Source organism: Chaetura pelagica, unplaced genomic scaffold (assembly GCF_000747805.2).
Source record: "Chaetura pelagica isolate M959 unplaced genomic scaffold, ChaPel_1.0 scaffold344, whole genome shotgun sequence".
Lineage (NCBI taxonomy): Eukaryota > Metazoa > Chordata > Aves > Apodiformes > Apodidae > Chaetura > Chaetura pelagica.
Window position 1 is genome coordinate 115,457 of NW_009953098.1, and position 17,752 is coordinate 133,208.

The 17,752-nt window shown below is 44.2% G+C and overlaps 1 protein-coding gene across 2 annotated transcripts in view; it reads right to left on the reverse strand.

Moving 5' to 3' along the window:
* PLS3 (plastin 3) overlaps window positions 1-17,463 on the reverse strand; it is a 21,154-nt gene extending 3,691 nt beyond the window's left edge. Inside the window, exons 1-12 of one of the 2 annotated variants that reach the window (XM_009997051.1) lie at window positions 17,393-17,463; window positions 10,242-10,405; window positions 7,763-7,892; window positions 7,185-7,317; window positions 5,810-5,891; window positions 4,992-5,157; window positions 3,785-3,927; window positions 2,505-2,531; window positions 2,294-2,389; window positions 1,571-1,766; window positions 848-926; window positions 71-186 (exon numbers count right to left, since the gene is read on the reverse strand). In XM_009997051.1, the coding sequence (XP_009995353.1) occupies window positions 71-186; window positions 848-926; window positions 1,571-1,766; window positions 2,294-2,389; window positions 2,505-2,531; window positions 3,785-3,927; window positions 4,992-5,157; window positions 5,810-5,891; window positions 7,185-7,317; window positions 7,763-7,892; window positions 10,242-10,405; window positions 17,393-17,459 (1,399 nt within the window). In that variant the 5' untranslated portion in view covers window positions 17,460-17,463. The remainder of the gene's footprint in view (window positions 1-70; window positions 187-847; window positions 927-1,570; window positions 1,767-2,293; window positions 2,390-2,504; window positions 2,532-3,784; window positions 3,928-4,991; window positions 5,158-5,809; window positions 5,892-7,184; window positions 7,318-7,762; window positions 7,893-10,241; window positions 10,406-17,392) is intronic. The other variant, XM_009997052.1, reaches the window with a different exon arrangement.
* Window positions 17,464-17,752: the final 289 nt, after the last annotated feature.

A 17,752-nucleotide genomic window follows, 5' to 3' on the forward strand; every position in this document is an offset into this window, starting at 1 on the left:
ACTTGACAGGAAGCCTCAAATAGGAATTTTTATTGTCAATGGCCTCTTTTAAAGTGTTTGGAAATGTTTACCTTTTTCATATTTGCTCCAAGCTTTGGGTATGGAGGCTTGTTAACCTTATTCCAGTCAACAGGAACTTTGATCTTTTCATATAATTGTAGTATTACCAGAGCATCTTGGAGATCACTGAAGAGGAAAACATTGATTAAGCCTAAAGTTTCAAGACTTAAATGCACTCTGACTTTGTCACATCATGAATTAATTACTACTCTTTACAGGCTGTTGCAACTTCAACAACCCTAAAAGAAAAAAATTCAATCAATCAAAAACAACCTGTAGTTTTCAGAACAGAAGAAATGCTCCATGCTTAACATCAGCCAGCTGCTGAGCTACAGCAGGTTTTGCATGGTAATCAGCAATAGATCCAGGGTAAAAAGTTTCTACCTAAAAGCCAAAGTTTGCCAGCTCTTTCCACTGGCTACAGTGACCCAGAGTATCTTGCTTCTTCACTATGTTGTCTTTGGTGAAGCCCAAGAAAAGGAGGCAGGGAGTTTAGTTCCAGTTGCTCTAATGCAAATGCTTGAGCAAATCTGAATGGATTGGGATCTCAGGGTACCAATTTACCCAAGGCAGCAGAAAATGAACTGTCTCCAGCCCTTAAAGCCAACTGCTGGTGTGGCAAGTGCTGGCTCTGAAATCCCTGAGCTAGGGACTGCAGGGAGAGGTGCAGTGAGCATCTCCCACTCCCTACCATTGTTCTTCTTCAAGATTTTTGCTCAGCACAGTGGGCAGGAGGACACATCTTTAGTCTGATGGAGTTGGTTTCTCTCAAGAGATGAACACTTACCCATAGAGGTGATTTACATGGGGGTTCACACCAAGGGAGTTCATCCAGTTGCGGAAGGTCCGTTCCTCACGTGTCTCTCCTAGATAAAACACATTAATGGAACTTTTGCAAGCTCAAAGCTGTGCAGAGTTTTCCACCTTGATAAGCAGAGAGCTTTGGGCAGCACAGCTCAGCAATTAGATTTTTCAAGCAGAAAAAGGGTATTTCTTCTACTGTAATTTTTTAAAAGGCTGGATCTAGCTTTGGATATCAGTTTGATTCCTCCAGGCCTCAGAAGGGCATTGCCCTTTGCACCTTCTGCCAGAAAAAGCAGCAGAAAGGTGTTTTCCAGGAACTGCTGTCTGGGAGCCCTGCAGACAAAGTCCTAATCCCAGTTCTGCCAACAATTAGTGTTCCCATTAACATCTTGCTGCATTATGGAGATGCTCCTGACCACTGCAGGAAACAGCAAAACCAGGTTCCCAGCCTTGACATGGGGACTGATGGGCTGCTGGCAGTGCTCCTACAGGTTCAGGCTCCACATCAGGGTCAGAGCAGCTGAACAGGCTGTCAAGTACCCTTCTCACCTGCTCCAAATGAGTAAACAACCACTGCAGCACTGAAGCCTCAAATCACAGGTGTTACTTTAATGGAGACACCTCCGCTTGGCACAACCCCTTGTGACACAAGTGTTTACATTAGATATTTCCCTCGTGCTAATTTTGTGACTGATGCAGCCATTACCTTCCAGTAGGGTCCAGTCGATGTCCTGGTTTTCAGGCTTGGTGAGTGCTGGGTACTTGTTGAACAGGTTGGCAACGAAGGCCAGGTTGAGTTTGGGGTTGCCACTGACCACGTCGGCCGGCGTGACGAACTGCCGGCAGCCCAGCCGATCCGCCTGCTGCAGCATGTACTCTGCTCGCCGCAGGTCATCCTTCTCCTGCCAGGGATGGACAAGGACAAGAGCTGTCATGGAAAACATCAGGATACAAAGCAGATGGGAAGCTCCTCTGGCTGCTAGCTGGGGCAGGGCTACAACTCCACTCGCCTTCGTTAGGCACCAGTGGCTAATCAAGCCAAGGGGTGAAGCACGCACGCTAATCCCTGCTGCTATGGATGGGATTGTTCTGTTTGCCTTGTGGTTTTTTCCTGGCATGGAGCCTCCCAAGTTTCTATGCTTTCCTACATTTATGTTTTTTGAACTGGGTGGTTCAGAAGCAGAAGACAGCATGCACCCCAGTGAAGGAAACCCACAAATGATTTCTCAATCACACGTTAATTGGCAGGTAGTGATCAGGCCGGCAACAACCACTCATTTAGCACAGATCTGAGGTGAGCACATGCCCACCGACACTTTACACGCTCTAGAAATTAAGATACCAGGTTACCTGGATGTCACAAGGCAATTAGAGGGTAGAGGTGGCTGGTGATTCTATGGCATGAGGATATGACAGTCTAAATACTTACATTGAAACCAGACATGTTAATATCGATCTGAGGCTCTCCTTCTTTCTGCCCTTTAGGTGCAATTTGATTGAGGAGGTGGAAATAAGCTCTGGAATCCTGAAATGGATGATGAAAAAGAAAATTTAGGTTTCCAACACAGCAGTGAATACACCATAACAATCCACTTCAGGCTCATCTTTAACAAGTCACCATGCAAAACTGGTGTATGTACCTTTACTGAATTACCAAAATCTGTAAGCTTAAAAGAGAAGATGATGGCAGAAATCCAGGCAGCAGTAAAAGAAACAGAAAGGGAGAAGGTTAGAAATATTGAAGATAAAAATTATGGGTTTAAACTGTTGGAAAGCTGCTTTGCTGAACACTCATGTGTCACAACCCCTAAAAAGGCAGCCATTCCTCCTGCTATAGCAATAATGAAAATGGCTCAGCAAAGACAACGTGCAGGCAAAAAGCTGATTATAAGAAGCCTGAATGTTTTCTCCTGTGCCTGCCTATTAGCTAGAATAGCTGAAAGGAGAGAGGCCACAAACTAGGGGGAGCAAAATACTGCAGTAATTTTATTTTTATATATATATATATATATATCTCAATTACAAGTCCTTTTAGTCCTCAGCATTAAGAAGTAACTCAGCATACCCTGGCAGCTAATGGGTTGACACTGGACAAGCCAACAGCTATCAGCAAAGCTTTAAGTAATCTTGAAGCTGGAAATAAGAGTAACATGCACACACACACACACAGGGGAGCTCTGGGCTCACCATGCTCCTCAATTACCAATTTTTTTTCCACTTCAACAGTCCTTTAGCTCAGAATCCACTTCAGTCCTCTTTCTCCTTCTCAAAACTGCTGGCCATGTCAATAAGCTCCAGAAACCTCCTGAGAGCAGTGTCCAAAAACCCCACACTGACCCAGAGTCACCACCCTCCATTTCTCACTAGTGCTGAGAGAACAGGGGAGCCCTCTCACATCTGAAAAATACCTGTAAGACTCCCTGCTTTCATTTCTACTCAACCCAGTGTACAGAATGAGGACTCATGTTTCCCTTCCTCTCCCCAGCATGTGATGTGGCTGAAATGCTGTCACCTGCCAAGAGTGTGTGGAAGTCATGCTCTCCAGGGATGCAGTTAAGTATTTCACCCTGTCTAAACAAGCAGCATGCCCTTGAAAAATTATTTCCAACAAAAAAGATGGATTAAGAACATTTGAAAACACATGAGTAATGTCAGTTTCCTACTCAATTACAACATGCAACAACTTAGCAGCAGGATCCCATCAACACTTGAAGGAAGCAACACTGGGTCCAGCCTCATGGCAAGAGAGGACAACACTGCAGTACCTTACAGATACCACCCATAAAACCCCTGTTAAGCACACTTGGTGTATTAAAAGTCCTGTCTGGAGATGAAGGACCTCATTTACACATGCAAATACAGCCCTGGCCAGTTCCCAGCCTTTTCCCAGGCATGTGCAGACCAGAGCAGCTCTTAGTACCTTGATATCCGAGCTGAAGTTATTGATTTTGTGCCAGCCTGCGTTTTCCAAGTGGAAGTTGGCCCATCTTAGGAGCAGCTCTTCTGGGGATAGTTTCATGAGGTCCTCCAGATTTTCACCATCACGAAGTAAGGCAGCCAGTGCTAGGAGAAAAATGCTTGTGAGGGGAAGGAAGGAGTTTTCAAGAGGCAACTGTGCATGCCAAAATTAAGAGCTGCAGCAACATTTCAGGGGGAAAAAGGAGGGACAAAACCAACTAGTGATTAAGTCAAAATAACCTGGCTGTTAGTGGAGTTCTCCCAAGTTGCTTGTTACACAGTAAAGAGTAAGAATTACCTAGAAAACCACATGTAAAAAATATTTTCCATTCTCCTGTATAAAAACTTGTCTGGATTTGACATACAGTCTTTTAAGCTGATGACACTAAGCTAAATGTAAATGTACCTCAAAGAAAAAGTGTTTCCAGTTTCATATGCACTGTTAAAAAAAGCCAGGGAAGCCAAGTCAAGCACCCTTTCAGCTGCCAGTGCTCCCCATGCCATGGATTTTCAATCTAAGCCATTACCACTTCATGATTGGGAAGTTTAAACACTGAAGCCCATCTGTCCACCTGGATGCTCTGACAGCCCATGCAGGAGTAACGGAGCTCTCTGAATGATCTGAAAAGTCTACATTTTGGAGGCTGTTGTGCAGCACCAAGTGAGCACAGGAAGAGAGTGAGAGCTCAGCAGCAGTGACAGTCCAAGAAGGGTTTTATGAAAATTAAGTCCTTGTAAATACATTCCCAGAGAGCTGAAGCCCTCCTCTTCTGCTTGTTTTTTCCTCTTTGAGGAAGATGTGCAGCTGTCTATAATCCTCAAGGAATGCAAGCAGCTTTTGCCACCTCCCAACACTGAAGCACATCAGGGGAGCCTGCCCAGCCCAAGGCATCACAAAGCCAGGCATGGCTTGAGATAAGATGTGTCTTGACTTAGAGAATTGTGTTCAGCCAGTTCTCCAGGGCTGACATGTCACCAGGATGGCATAACCCACTACAAACAGGCTAGAAGAGCACTGAGCTTGGCACACGCCACGATGAACCGAAAGGTGGGGAACCCCCTTTTCAGCAGAGAGGAGGGGAGGGAAGAGGAAGCAATGGGGCTGGAGGTGACAGTGCAAGCAACGTGGTGTTCATGCTTTAGAAGTAATCACTTATAGTTTCATTTACCTTCATTTCTGCTGAGCTCTATGTCAGCGAACAAGCCGATCTTAATAATCTGCCAGAGAAGCCCAAGGACCAGGTGGGGTTTCCCTTCCCTCAAGTCCTCTGCGCCAATATTGACAACATGACACCCGATGGCAGATGCAGAATTCAGTGCCAGGTTCAGGTTCTCCTGCAAACAGCACAGCCAAGTGAGACACTGCCAGGGGAGATGCTGCTTTGTCTTTCATCCAGCACCAGCAGAGCTGAGACTTCCCCTTGTCCTTGCTCCACCAGCAGCAGCTCAGAGGACACACTCCTGACCTCTCCCCTGCTGAAGTTTTAACAGAGCTGTTGTGGCACCAGGCTGAATCAATAAGAACTCCACTAGGCATCAGGATTTAATTTCAGCCTCTAGTATTTAGTTTCAGCCTCTGAGTTAGTTGCATCTAGTGGTGCAACAAGAATAAGGCTGGAGAAGTGTTAAGTTATACATACGTGCACACACGGGCACCCTCACGAAAACAACCTGTCATACTACAAATAATCCACAGGTAGCCAAGAACAATGTTGGTTTAGAACAACAGCTCTGTATAGAATCACCACAGCAATACCAGGTGTGCACAGCATTTCAGCCCTTTCCTCATTAAGTTAGCATTTTTGTCTCTCTGTCAGTCATACACAGCACAAAACTGTCTTTAATAATTAAATGCAAGTCATAAAACTCACTCCTTTCCAGAGTTCCACATTAATGCCTCGAGGGACCCTGCTGTTCTCATTAGTTCTACCTGAAGATGAATTTCAGCAAAAAAAACAAAACACAACAAAACAGAAATGTGTTATACCTGAATTATGAATGGTGTGAGTTTCTTCTTGTTAATTGCTCTTTCATCAATCGTGTCCGGAACAGAAAGATTGATCATTTTGCTGGTAGGAGGAAAAACAAGAACATTTGTACAATATTTAGTATTTAAACTCAACAAAACTCAACACACTGTTGCATACCCACCACAGTACATTTCCTCTTGCCTGTTTGGCTTAGTGCACCATTTAAAAAAAAAATCAAGGTGGTGTAAATCAGAAGTTAATATTTACATTATCAAGAATATATTTGTAATTAATAGCTAAGCCTGAAACCTTAAACATGTTACTGGCCACTACTGATCTCAGCTGCTGGAGCAAAGAGAGCACATGAATTATTCACAGAGCAGTCACTGAACTAGCAAAGACTCATTGCTCTGCTGACATCCACTGCAGATTCTAGTAAGACCACACACTTCCTCCTGTTGTAAATGTGTACTACTGCTGGCAAGAAAAAACTGCCCCAAGAAAAGCACAAACACTGAGAGCTCAGTTGGGAGCACAAGGAATTTTTTCGTCAACAAAAAAATATGGCAAGTTTTCCCTTTATATTACAAACTACTTTCTACTCAGTTCAGTCTCAGCCTGAAGATCTGAATTACTTGATACTGGGGAAAAAAACCCAAACACACAACACAAATATTACAAGAGAAAAGAAACCAACTTAAATGCAATGGGCAGCCCACTAAATGCTTATTGACACAGAGATACTGAAATGTCATGTTGATCCAGCTCTCTGCCATATTAATTCACATACATTTAAAAAACAAACCAAAGACACAAAACCAAAAGGAACACCATACTTAGAAGGCACCTGGTGTTTCACGGCCCTGGATGCCTTCTGTTATCAGTATGTAGCAAAATAAGTTCCTTTAATAACTTAGTGCAGCTATTATCAAAAGCAACAAGAGGATTCCCAGAAAATCCAGGTTGAGTTAATTCATAAAGTCACAAATATTCCCACAGAGGTTACTGTCTGTTTAAATATCCAAGAAAATGGATTGTTTAATACACCTGCCCTCCCCCAAGCTGCCTAGCATCAGGCCAAGTTTGCAACAGGACAACTTCTGCTCCCCCAAGGCACCTTCTCCCTTTCAGCAAATTTAGTCTCAAGCCCTAAAAAACACTGGACAAAAATGCCAGCTTGTGAAGGTGGTGGCATCAAAGCTGAAGCATCACACAATGCCAATGTGGGTAACTAAGCCCCTTTTTATACGTGCAAAACATTTTTCATACACACTAACCAAGGGAAACAGCCTAGAATAGGGTGAAAACTCCTCTAACTACAATTTTGGGGAGTTATTTCAGTGGTTTGGTTTTGGTTTGGTCGTTTTTAATTCAGGAGCCATCATGACTTACCATAGCACAATCCCATCTCCCACAGCTTTGAACAGGTCATCTGTATTTGGATTCATTGGAATAACGTGCCTACAGTCGGGATCATTTTCCAGGGCTTTGTTTATCCAGTTTACAAAGGCATATTTTTCTTCCTCTAAGATAACCAATTGTAAATTTAATACAGGCTTTTTTATAACATAGCAAAGATTTTCCCAAAAGAGTATGTGTACAATAGCCCAGGGAAATAAAAGCCCCACTATCATTACCATACTACTTTATTAGTCACACAAAATCCAAAGAAGAAATATGACTTTCACTTCCAACTACCAGAATATTCCTGTAATTTACTCATTGCTCAACACTTTATTACATTCAAGTGTGACACAAAGACTTCATTAGCAAGGACAGTTAACAAAACAAATAAACACACATTTAATTTACAGACTGTTAATCTTGCATTACCCTCTAACTCTGTCCTGTTCTCACCTTGATGTGAGATCATTCAGGTACTGGAGAACAAAAACACAGCACGTGACAGTAGAAATCTACAATTTTGGGCATAAAGGCTCCACTCACCCAAGAGAGGAGCTGAAAGGTACCTGAGTAGGAGTGCTGGGTCCCCTCACTGGAGAGCTCCGAGGTCCCCCCGATGGCACAGATTCCTTCTTTTCTGTTAATTGCTTTCCTGAATGTTTTAGCAATGTCGCTGCTTTTCACCTCTTGGAAAATCTACAATTTAAAGTGCTCTGTTAGACAAGAAAAACTTGTCTTCATTAAATGAAAGGACCACATCAGGAGCTATTTCTTCTCAGTTTTAAAGCAAACTCTGTCATAAAATGAGCAAATGTGAAGGGCCCAGGGAGGGTGTAGTGGTATTAAATTTAACATGGATAGTGGGCAGAGAGTCATCCCACTCCCTCAAACACATACTGCAAGTGCTTGTTCAAACAGAAGCATTAGGCATGAAGCACCTCACATCCATTTACCTTTTCAAGTAGATTTCAAGAGAACACGAGGGAAAAAAAGCATGAAACCTTTGCAGTCTGAGAGCAGGTAACCATGCAGCCCTTCCCACAGGACCAAAGATGAGAAAGCTGTTGTGCAATTTCAACCCTTCTGCGTGAGCCAGATGCTCGTGGCTGTTGTTCACACCAAAGACCTTGTGCACAACCCAGGAAACAATTCTCTTTAAGTGTGGAACAGTCAGATCTGCAATAATGTGCTACAAGGAGCCCTCCAGCTAAGGATTCCCCCTTCCTCAACAGCAGGCTTGGGCTAACTGACAAACACCCTCATATTTGGGAGTAGATGAGATGCTTTAGCACAGCAAGATTACATGTGCCACCTGCATAGGTTGTATGTTACTAGTAGTGGCCTTGAAGTTCTCTGGGCAACTATTAGAAAAAAGACACATGAAAAGGCTGAAAAACCTACTGCAGCTCCCTCAAAACTTCAAATCCTTGGAACATGATGAAAACACAATTGAAACATATGCAGGTTCCCTAAACACTACCCAAAAAAAGGCAATAAAACAGCAACATATAGCAGAAAAAAAAAGTCCTTCTGGTAAAAAAAGAAGAGAAGACTTGTCCACCTGGCTGCAGAGGTGTCACCACAGGGCCAGTCATGCCTTACCTTCCCTCTCCCTCAAACACAGGGGAGGTGATAGGACAATATGATGATGTAGAGCAGTTAAACCACCTGGTGCACAGAGGTTTTGCTCACCCCAGTAATCCAGTGGAGCCAAGTGAAGACTCAAAAGCCCAAAAGTTTCAGGTTTTCTGGTTGGCTTGGTTTAAACATAAGGATTTTGATACAGATTTATGATTGTAAAATTTGCTGGACTAGTTACTGTTACCTCCTTTGAAAATATGTGCTTCAATGCTGAGGTACAACTAAGTTACTTGGCCCCAACCTCAAGTCAGTTCATGTCATGCTTTGTACCATTAAGCCCAGCAAAAGTGCTCAGAGTTAGAAAACAGCAACAGGTGTGTTTGTGACTAACCATTGCTTCCACCCACTGTGTAGCTCAGTTGCCTGCAAGACATTTCATGTTTACCCAACTCGTTGGTACCATTCAGATGTGACAGAAAAGATTTACTTCTTCCTTCCTAGTACAAAGTTAAAGAGTTATGGACCAGCTCAAACCAACAGCTGAAACATGCACCCAGCATGCAAGTGTTCACAAACTGCAAACAAACTCCAACTTACGAGTTGACTCCGAACTCAAAAGTTCAGAGGGTCTGAAAACAATTAAGGAACAGAAGGCAAAGATGAATTAAGAAATATCCAGAAAAATAGTTGACATGAAAACAGCTACTTCAAAGTGCTGCACGTACTTTTGTTACTCTTTCAGCATTCAGCTATCAGAGGATGAATAGGATGAAGGGATGGATATTGAACCAGTATCTCAGAAGTGTTGTGTTTTTGTAAAAATAAAGAAAAAAATAAAAATGTTGACCTGTTTCTACAGAAAACAACTGAAGGTTAGACCCATCCTCCAGCTTCTCCTATATCCTCACTTCTGTTCTTCATTTCTAAGGCAACAAACAGATTTGAATTTTCCTCTTTCAGTACTTAGAACTAATCTCCAAGTGTGTCTTGAAATGCCCTCTCAAATCTTTAGCAAATACTTCTAAGTCCCATTGAGTTGAGAAAGGAAATTATAGTGCTTCAATGGGAACACAAGCATCTATCTATGTGCCTGGAAAAAACGAGCAGCTTCCTGTCAATACTGTAAGCTTGGAGAACTGGAAATCTTTTTTTCCAGTTGTCACTTCATGTGGAAATAGTCTTTCAGCCTCCAGTGAAGTTTTTGTATAGGAAAACTGTGTGGATTTTCCCTCTGTCCAAACCTACAGGCTGGCAGTGACAGCTCAGAAGACTGGTCATATGCAGAGATGTGTACAAAGAACTCATTTCTACATGGCAAGTCCTCAAAAGTGATCAGCTTGTAGAAAGAAAACCAGCAGTAGGGTAGGTGGCTGATAAGCCAGGTTCAACCTCTTCTACCCCTTCCTTAGCTTTGTCTAAAAGGGGGTCCCCCAAGGCCAATGAGTATTCAGAAATGCCACTTACATAAACAAACTCTTCAAAACTAATCTTTCCATCTTTGTTCTTGTCACCATCAATCATGAGCTTCTGGATGATCTCTCTCACTTTGTACCCGGGGAGAGGCAGGTTGGCTTCCTTGAAGAGCTCGTGCAACTCGTAGTCACAGATGAACCCGTTGCTGTTGAGGTCTGAGGAAGAAAAGGGACAGAAGAAGTTTTTAGAAACATGCCAGTACCCTGATAGGACCAGCCCTAGAGAGCAGGGCAGAAACACAATCCCCGTGCTCAAAACTTCTTTACAGAGAGCAACCTGTGCACTGGGGATGTCTACAAGACACAGAGGCAAGGAGGACGTCCCACGACAGCATCCCTGTTTGGAGGCCACACTGTGCAGAGCATCTGTGTTCTCATAAATGATCTCCAGAGCATTTGCTTTTATATCTAACTGCAGCTGGCTTTGAGTGATAAAAATAGATGGTAATGAAACACAGCACTTCTTACTCTCTGAACTGAAAACACTAAGTCAGCATTTACATATTTGGATCACGTTGATCCTGATGTTACCCATTTAGCGCTGATGGAAATTTGCAGCCAGAAATTTTAATGCTGCCCAAGAGTGCTCTGCAAGGACATTTTCTTTGACAGTCAACCACCAAGCCACAGCAGCATTGCATGCTTAGTGAGACATCATCACCTGCTAGATTTGGGAAGAAAGAAACTAAGAATCCAGTGTGAACATGGAGCTTTTTTCATCAACAGATCCCAGTCCCTTTGGGGCATCATCACACCTATGGATGACACAGGGCAAGCCCAGGAGCCTCAGGCTAACCATGATTTGCAGCCAGTGTTGTTTAAAGCAAGATATCAAGCCTGTTGCTCAAACTGGTATCCAGTCTTGGGCAGAATTGGGTCCACAAGCAGCCACAAGCAGTCAGAAGCAGTTAGTCCAGATTCACATCCCAAGACATAAGCATGATTCTCCAGCATATCTGGAGAGACAGGGATTCAGAGCATGTTGTGCTGTTCCTGGCTGTTGATGTTGGAATCCCTTTGCTGCAGGCAGGTAGTACAGATAGCTCAGGGAAGTCAAATCAGTGCCTGAGTTGTCATCTTATCCTCCCTATGCCTGGGGCAATGGGGAGCTACCAGTCCTGGATTACTGCTGCTGGTGGGGAACACCTGGATGGGCTGAAGATTTTGGCAGTCTCCTATGATCATCAAGCACAGGCTCTGCAAAGTCAACACAGTGCCTGTGCTGAAGACATCAGCCAAGTCCTCCAAGGCTAAGTGAAAGCAGTCTCTATATTTAAGCACAGTGCTACCTCTTCCCCCAGCTCCAGAGCTCCTGGTGCTATGCTGGGGCACTGCCCACTGCAGCTCACTACCACCAGCTCCCAAGAACCACACAATGCTGCAAAAATAATCACACAGTGCTACCAGGCACCCAGCCCTGCCCAGCCACCCTCCTGCCCATATCCCCTACACAAGAATTTATAAGGCAGCAGTCAGTCTCTCCCTAAGGCCATAGAGTTCAATTCCATTCAAACAGCAGCTTCTGCTGCCCAGTCACCCTCCCAGTCTGCAGGCTGCTGCCAGCTCCCCAGGCTGCCCCATGGAAGAGCTGCACCAGCCCCAGGAATTGGTTTGGATCAAGAGGGAATCCCCCACCACAGCCACTGGGCTCACTCTGCTTGAAGGGAGAGACTTTCCAGAATGAAAGAAAACAATCAGGATAGGTCCAAAGCCTTTTTTCTCTTTTCTTTTACAAATTTTTTTAAAATCAATTTACTTCTAATGAGGTGTCAGTGGTGGTTTTTATTTCACAGCAATGTTCCAGCAAACAGCAAGTCCTCACCACCACTCCAATCTTCCTCATTTTGCAGATCCATATGGGATTTTAAAATAGTTTTTGTAAGCTAGCAAGAAAGTGAAATTCAAATGTTTGGTGGAAAATATCCAGAGTAACACAGAGCAAACCTGTGTTCCCCCTCCTCCACCTCAGTCCCTAGGTCTCAAATTAAAGAGCAATTCCAATGGATTAATAAATACATTAAACTACTTTATGAAACGTCAGTGTTTACAGTGATGCAAATGAAATAAAGTCGTTTGGGCCAATGATTAATGATAGCAACAGGCTGCTGCCTGGCCTTTAATTTTAGATTTTTATTCCAAAAAAATACAAGCTTACAAAGGCAAGCTTTATTAAAAATTCCAGCCTGAGATGTCACCAGCAAACTATTTCCCCTCTAGATAAATCACAGCTTCTTCCATTACAGCTTCCTTAATATTAAATCTAACTCTATAATATGCATCTTTTCTCTCCCTTACAGTCAAATGCTGTCAAATTGAGCAGGTAAAGCCAGAAACACCTGTTCATCCCTTCTTCCAATCAATCCACCACCTCAGAAACAAAGTTTTACATCTACCCAAACATTAGTAGGCAAAGGACAGGGAAAAATAAGGCTTCAAAATACATATGGTATCTTTGGTAGTGTCACAGGTGTGATTTGGATGGTAATTGTTTTCCTCTTGACATGTCTAGCTTAAGCATTCCAAAGTGCTTCTGAACCAGGCTTGTATGTTCCATGTCTGAGCCTATTCAGAAGTGAAAGGGAAAAATCACAATATATGGTATTTCATGAGGCAAAGCCTGCTGGGTTACACAGCAGGGAATCAAGCTCCAGAGTCCTCATCTCTAATACACAAGAGTGAAGCACAGGTAAAAGGATGTTTAAACCTGTTTATAGCTCAGTTCTACATGCAAAGCCCTCCATGTCTTTTAAGGGTACAATCTAGTTCAAGGAATTAATCTCCAGCTTTACATTTATATTGGTTTGCTTGCAGAACAAAAACAGTAGCTTAAAAACACTGATTGAAATGCAGCTGCAAATGTAGCCCAGGCCATGGTCTGGTCCATCCACACTTGCTCAGCAGACCTCAGTCTCAGCCTGAAGGCATCAAACCAGACATCAGGAATTTACTGCCCATTTTCAGGCTTTCATTCACCCCTGCAAAGCAGCATCTTCCCAGTCCTCCAGGTGTGCCTAGTTCAAAGCAGATTTACTTACTTGTGCCCACTGGAAGAAAAATAAATAAAAACTAGCAGTTCTGCAGCACGAAGAACCACCAGCAACACACTCAGGTGTGAGCACAGGTGACTGGGGAGCACCAGGAAAGATGCTGCCCTTCAGGAGGGGCTGCTCAGCCCTGGCTCAGCACCTGCACTGGGCTTGGACAGGGAGCACGTCACCAAACATGAAGGACACATACTGCTGAGTAAAGTACCTTAACGCACTCAAAACCCTTGAGTCTCAGGACCTAAGTTCTTCCAAACTCTTAACAACATCCCAAACACCTGTTTGAAAGTTACTCTTCCATAGTATCCTGGGGAAAAAAATTAACCACTGATTTACTTCATAGATTAAAAGGGAATCTGTAACTCAAACACTTGAGGAGGAAGATTTACAACCAAGGCAGGTCTGGCTGTTGGTTCAATTTCACTACCCCACACCTTGTTACTGGTTTTTCAGTAAAGGTGCTTTCATTTCAAGTTTTAGCTTCTTGGCCACAGAAGTAGATTTAAGTTAAAGCCTGGTGGCTGTGCTAGCCCTTGGTTTTGCTTTGGTAGCAGAGAAGAGCAACATTATCTAGTGATTAACTACGTGGTAAAATATGGAACCATTCCTCTATTAACATTTCAAAACATCCTTAGCCCTGTAAACATGATACATAGGCCTGAGACCCCTGTCCCACAGCGCACCTGCTTCCCTTCTATACTCTGTACAAAGTAACAGAATAAAAAATAACAACAAAAAAAAGAAAGTAGCCGTCTTTGTAGCAGCAGCAAGTTCCATTATTATTTCCAGCCTTACTGCAGGCCCGCCATACGGTGCCTTGCTGGATGCCCTGCAACAGGGCCAGACTTCAGTTAGAAGGTGATCTAAAAACCCTCTCTGACACAATCTAAAATAGCATTCAACAGCTGAAGAGGCAGCTGAAATAGAAGCCATCCCGAATGAGATCCTTCAGCCTCCGGCCCAGAATTCCTCATGGAAGAAAGCAAAATCGTTTTAACAGACAAGCTCTTCATTACAATCTGCCTGACGGAAAGGAAACTACAGCACATCTGAAAGTTTCCTATTTCTCCTGAAAGATGCATGCATGCCAGGCTGCCTGACCTGGGAGAGGTCACTGCAGGGATGTGAGGCACCATCTCCTGCCCATCCGCAGGTGGTGCAGTGAAGCTGCAACAAACACAACCCAAAAGCTGCCTCAAGCTCTGGCTCAGCTTCCTCCAGACAAGTCCTTAAAATAGCTTAAATAACAGGATGCAAGAGGGGAAAGTAACCCACACGTTTCCTTTTAAGGCTATATGCTCAACAGGCCGCACTCTGGCAGGATCACAGATGCCTGTTTGCCTGGAGCTCGCGTTTCGGAGCATTGTTCTACCACCCTGCAGCACTGAACAAAGTGTTCAGCTGGGTTATGATCTTTAAAGTACTTCATGTTACCAGAAAAGATGCTTATCTCTGCTAGCAGAAGCAGGGTGAAGGAACACAAATGAACAGGGCAAGTCTGCATATCTTGTTCTGCCATGCCTCTCCGCAATGCTGCTGCTTGGCCAAGTACATCCATAGTCACACCTGTTCTACAGAACAAATCCAGAGAAAGCTGGGATTTGAAGCAACCTCGTCTTCTCCTGAAGGTCATCCCAAGCCTAGACAGCTCTTATGCCCCACTTAATCACTTTTTTCAGATGTTAAAATGTTATTTTTCCCCACCGTTGTTTATCACTTGGATCCATTCCAATACAAATATCTGGTTGTAGGATGCTGGGAGCTGCTTGTCTGAGCTGTAGCTGACTTTAGTGCTAACCTTAAACCCACTGACTGCTCCTAGTAAGCAGCAGGTAGCTGTGGGGCTCTTGCCTTTTGCTGGCTGTCAGAGAACAGCACATCAGCTGCATGGGAGAGAGGGAACACCTTCTGGTGGCATGGAAGGCAAGTGGAGGAAGAGCACTCAGTAACACACCTCACTGCTTTCTAGCAGCCCCAGATGGCTCAATCAGGTCCAGCTGCATACAGAAAAGCTGGTCAAACACACACCTTTGAAGTCCTATCAGCCTACACATCCAGAGCAGCAACTTGCCCCACGCTGGAGTGACAGCAGTCCCACAGGTGTCAGTGACAGCAGGGCTCCAGGAAGCCCCCTCAGCCCTGCATTGGAGCAGCACACGTCTTGGTGAGCAGAAACCACCTCATGAAGACATTTTCTCCTCACTACATCTCCTTTCTAACTTCCTAGAAGCCAATCAGCTGAGCTTTGCTGTAACTCTGCTTCTCAGCTGTGCTCCAAGTTTTCCAGGTAGCTGGGAGATGAGAGAAAGGCTTAATTTTAAACAGCAGCCTTAGTCCAACTTTTCTTCACATGTACTAGAGATGGCATTACAAGACTAACAGTGAAAGTCAGTCACTCAATTAGCAATGAGTTCTATATCCCAGGGCAAACATGGCTCCTTTAGGCAAGAATAAAAGGAATGACAGCACCAAAGATATACCTGACAGGCATGTCCCACAGCAGTGTTTGCAGATTGTATCACACCTAAAGCACACAAAACAGAGGCAAATGAAAATGACTAGCAGATCCCATCTCCCCTGTGGTTATGTCCAGGCTAATCATCACATTTCTCCATAATAGCTGTTTTGACACTGCTTTTATAACTTAAAACCAAACAGGGATGCACCAGTTTCCTAAAACAAACCAAGATTTGACTTGGGTTTCTCCATGTTTCCAGTGCAAAGGCAGCCAGCCAAACTACTCTCAATAACTTCCCCACACACTAATGACAAAAAGCCACCACATTCCAGCCAAGTTAATAATTTTAAGTTTATCCAAGCACAGAATGGGCTGCCTGCATCCCAGCCTTAATAAGGTTTGCACCCAGAGGCACATTAAGCAGCAAGACACATGATGGTGACTCGTCTCCCTCTACAGCATCTTGGTTCCACTTGCTAGAAAAGTCTCAGGAAAACTAAGGCAGGAGAGGGAACTGCCTAAAATGCAACTTGCTTTGAGTCCCACCAGGGAATACTGCTCCATGAAAATAACTTGTCTTTGAAACTCATATTTGTCTCAGCAGATTGCAAATCTCGAGCAAGCGAGAGTGTTAACAGCCACTCCGCTCTAGAGGGCAGTTTACACCATACCAATGGGAGGCAACTCCCTGTGTGTATTTATACCCAGTGCACAAGCAATGCCAATGTCCAGTTAGGAAAAAACACTGGCTCTGAGCACTTGTGCAACTCATTCCCACTCAGTGCCAGTCCCGGGTGTGGCTCCCCAGCTGCACACACTGATCTCAGCCCACAGTGCTGCAGTCCAGCTCCCATCCTGCCCCTCCCTGGCATTTTGTATGCTCCTCCAGTAGCCATATCAGGAAACTAAATCAGCAAAAGACCCAGTTTTCTCCATGATGTCAGTTTTTCTGCCCATGTCTGCTTCCCAAAGCAGCTTGCCAGAGGCTTCTGCAATGCCAGAGCAGGGGGAAAGCTTAAAGGCAGGTGGAGCAGCCTGGGGTAATGCAACATTTCAAGCTGTTAGGAAGGTGAGAGCCAGAGAGGAAATAGAGCCACCAGAGGGCAATGCACACATCCTGCAGCCACAAAGCATTTTATCATCACCACAAGTTGCTCCAGAATGGCCGGGTAAACAGACACTAATCAGGCTTTGCCTACAAGCACACCAAACACCAAAAGTGTCTCAAATGCACCTGCACAAACCAGAAAAGTAGCACCTACACATCTGCACAGCTCGACCAATCTGCCCAAACCAACACCACCAGAACCAAGCACTGTGCAAGCCCTGAAGTGCTGCCTGGGCCACAGTATGTGCAATACCTGCTTGGGTATTTCTTCTACCATCAGGAAACAACAAAGCCCATCCTGGAGCAACAGGGCAAGGTTGTCTGCCCAGTGTTCACAGACAGCCAGACCGCTTGTGTCCCTTCCTTTGTGCTCCTTGGCTAAAAGTGACACTCCAGAAGCAACAAGGCTGCCAAGGGACTCCTTGCCACGAAGATCACAAGATTCTGCTGGCACTGCTGCTTACAGGGGTGGAATGAAGCCATTTCAAGTGTACAGCAGACAGGAGCAAGGTGCCCTCCTCACTGTAACTCACCAACTTTGGCAAAGGCCTCCTTGAGTTCCTCCAGCTCATCTTTGGAGATTTGCATGGTGTTGGCCATCTCATGAATTACCTAAAGAGAGAAAAAGGACAGTGTGTGAAAACAGACAACTTTCAAATGCATGCAGTTTTCAACAGCGATACAGAAACAATCACCACCAAGGGCACTACAATTCTTGAAGCCACATTTATCTTTCCACTAAGAAAACAGATGTGTGAAACTCCAAGTGGGTAATACCCTCCTTAACAAGTAAAAAGATCCCATTAGCCTTGTTAATATTTAGCTCTGCATATTTATTTAATGGGCTATGCTGTTCTGCACACATTAAGGTACCTGCTGCTACCAGTGTGTTC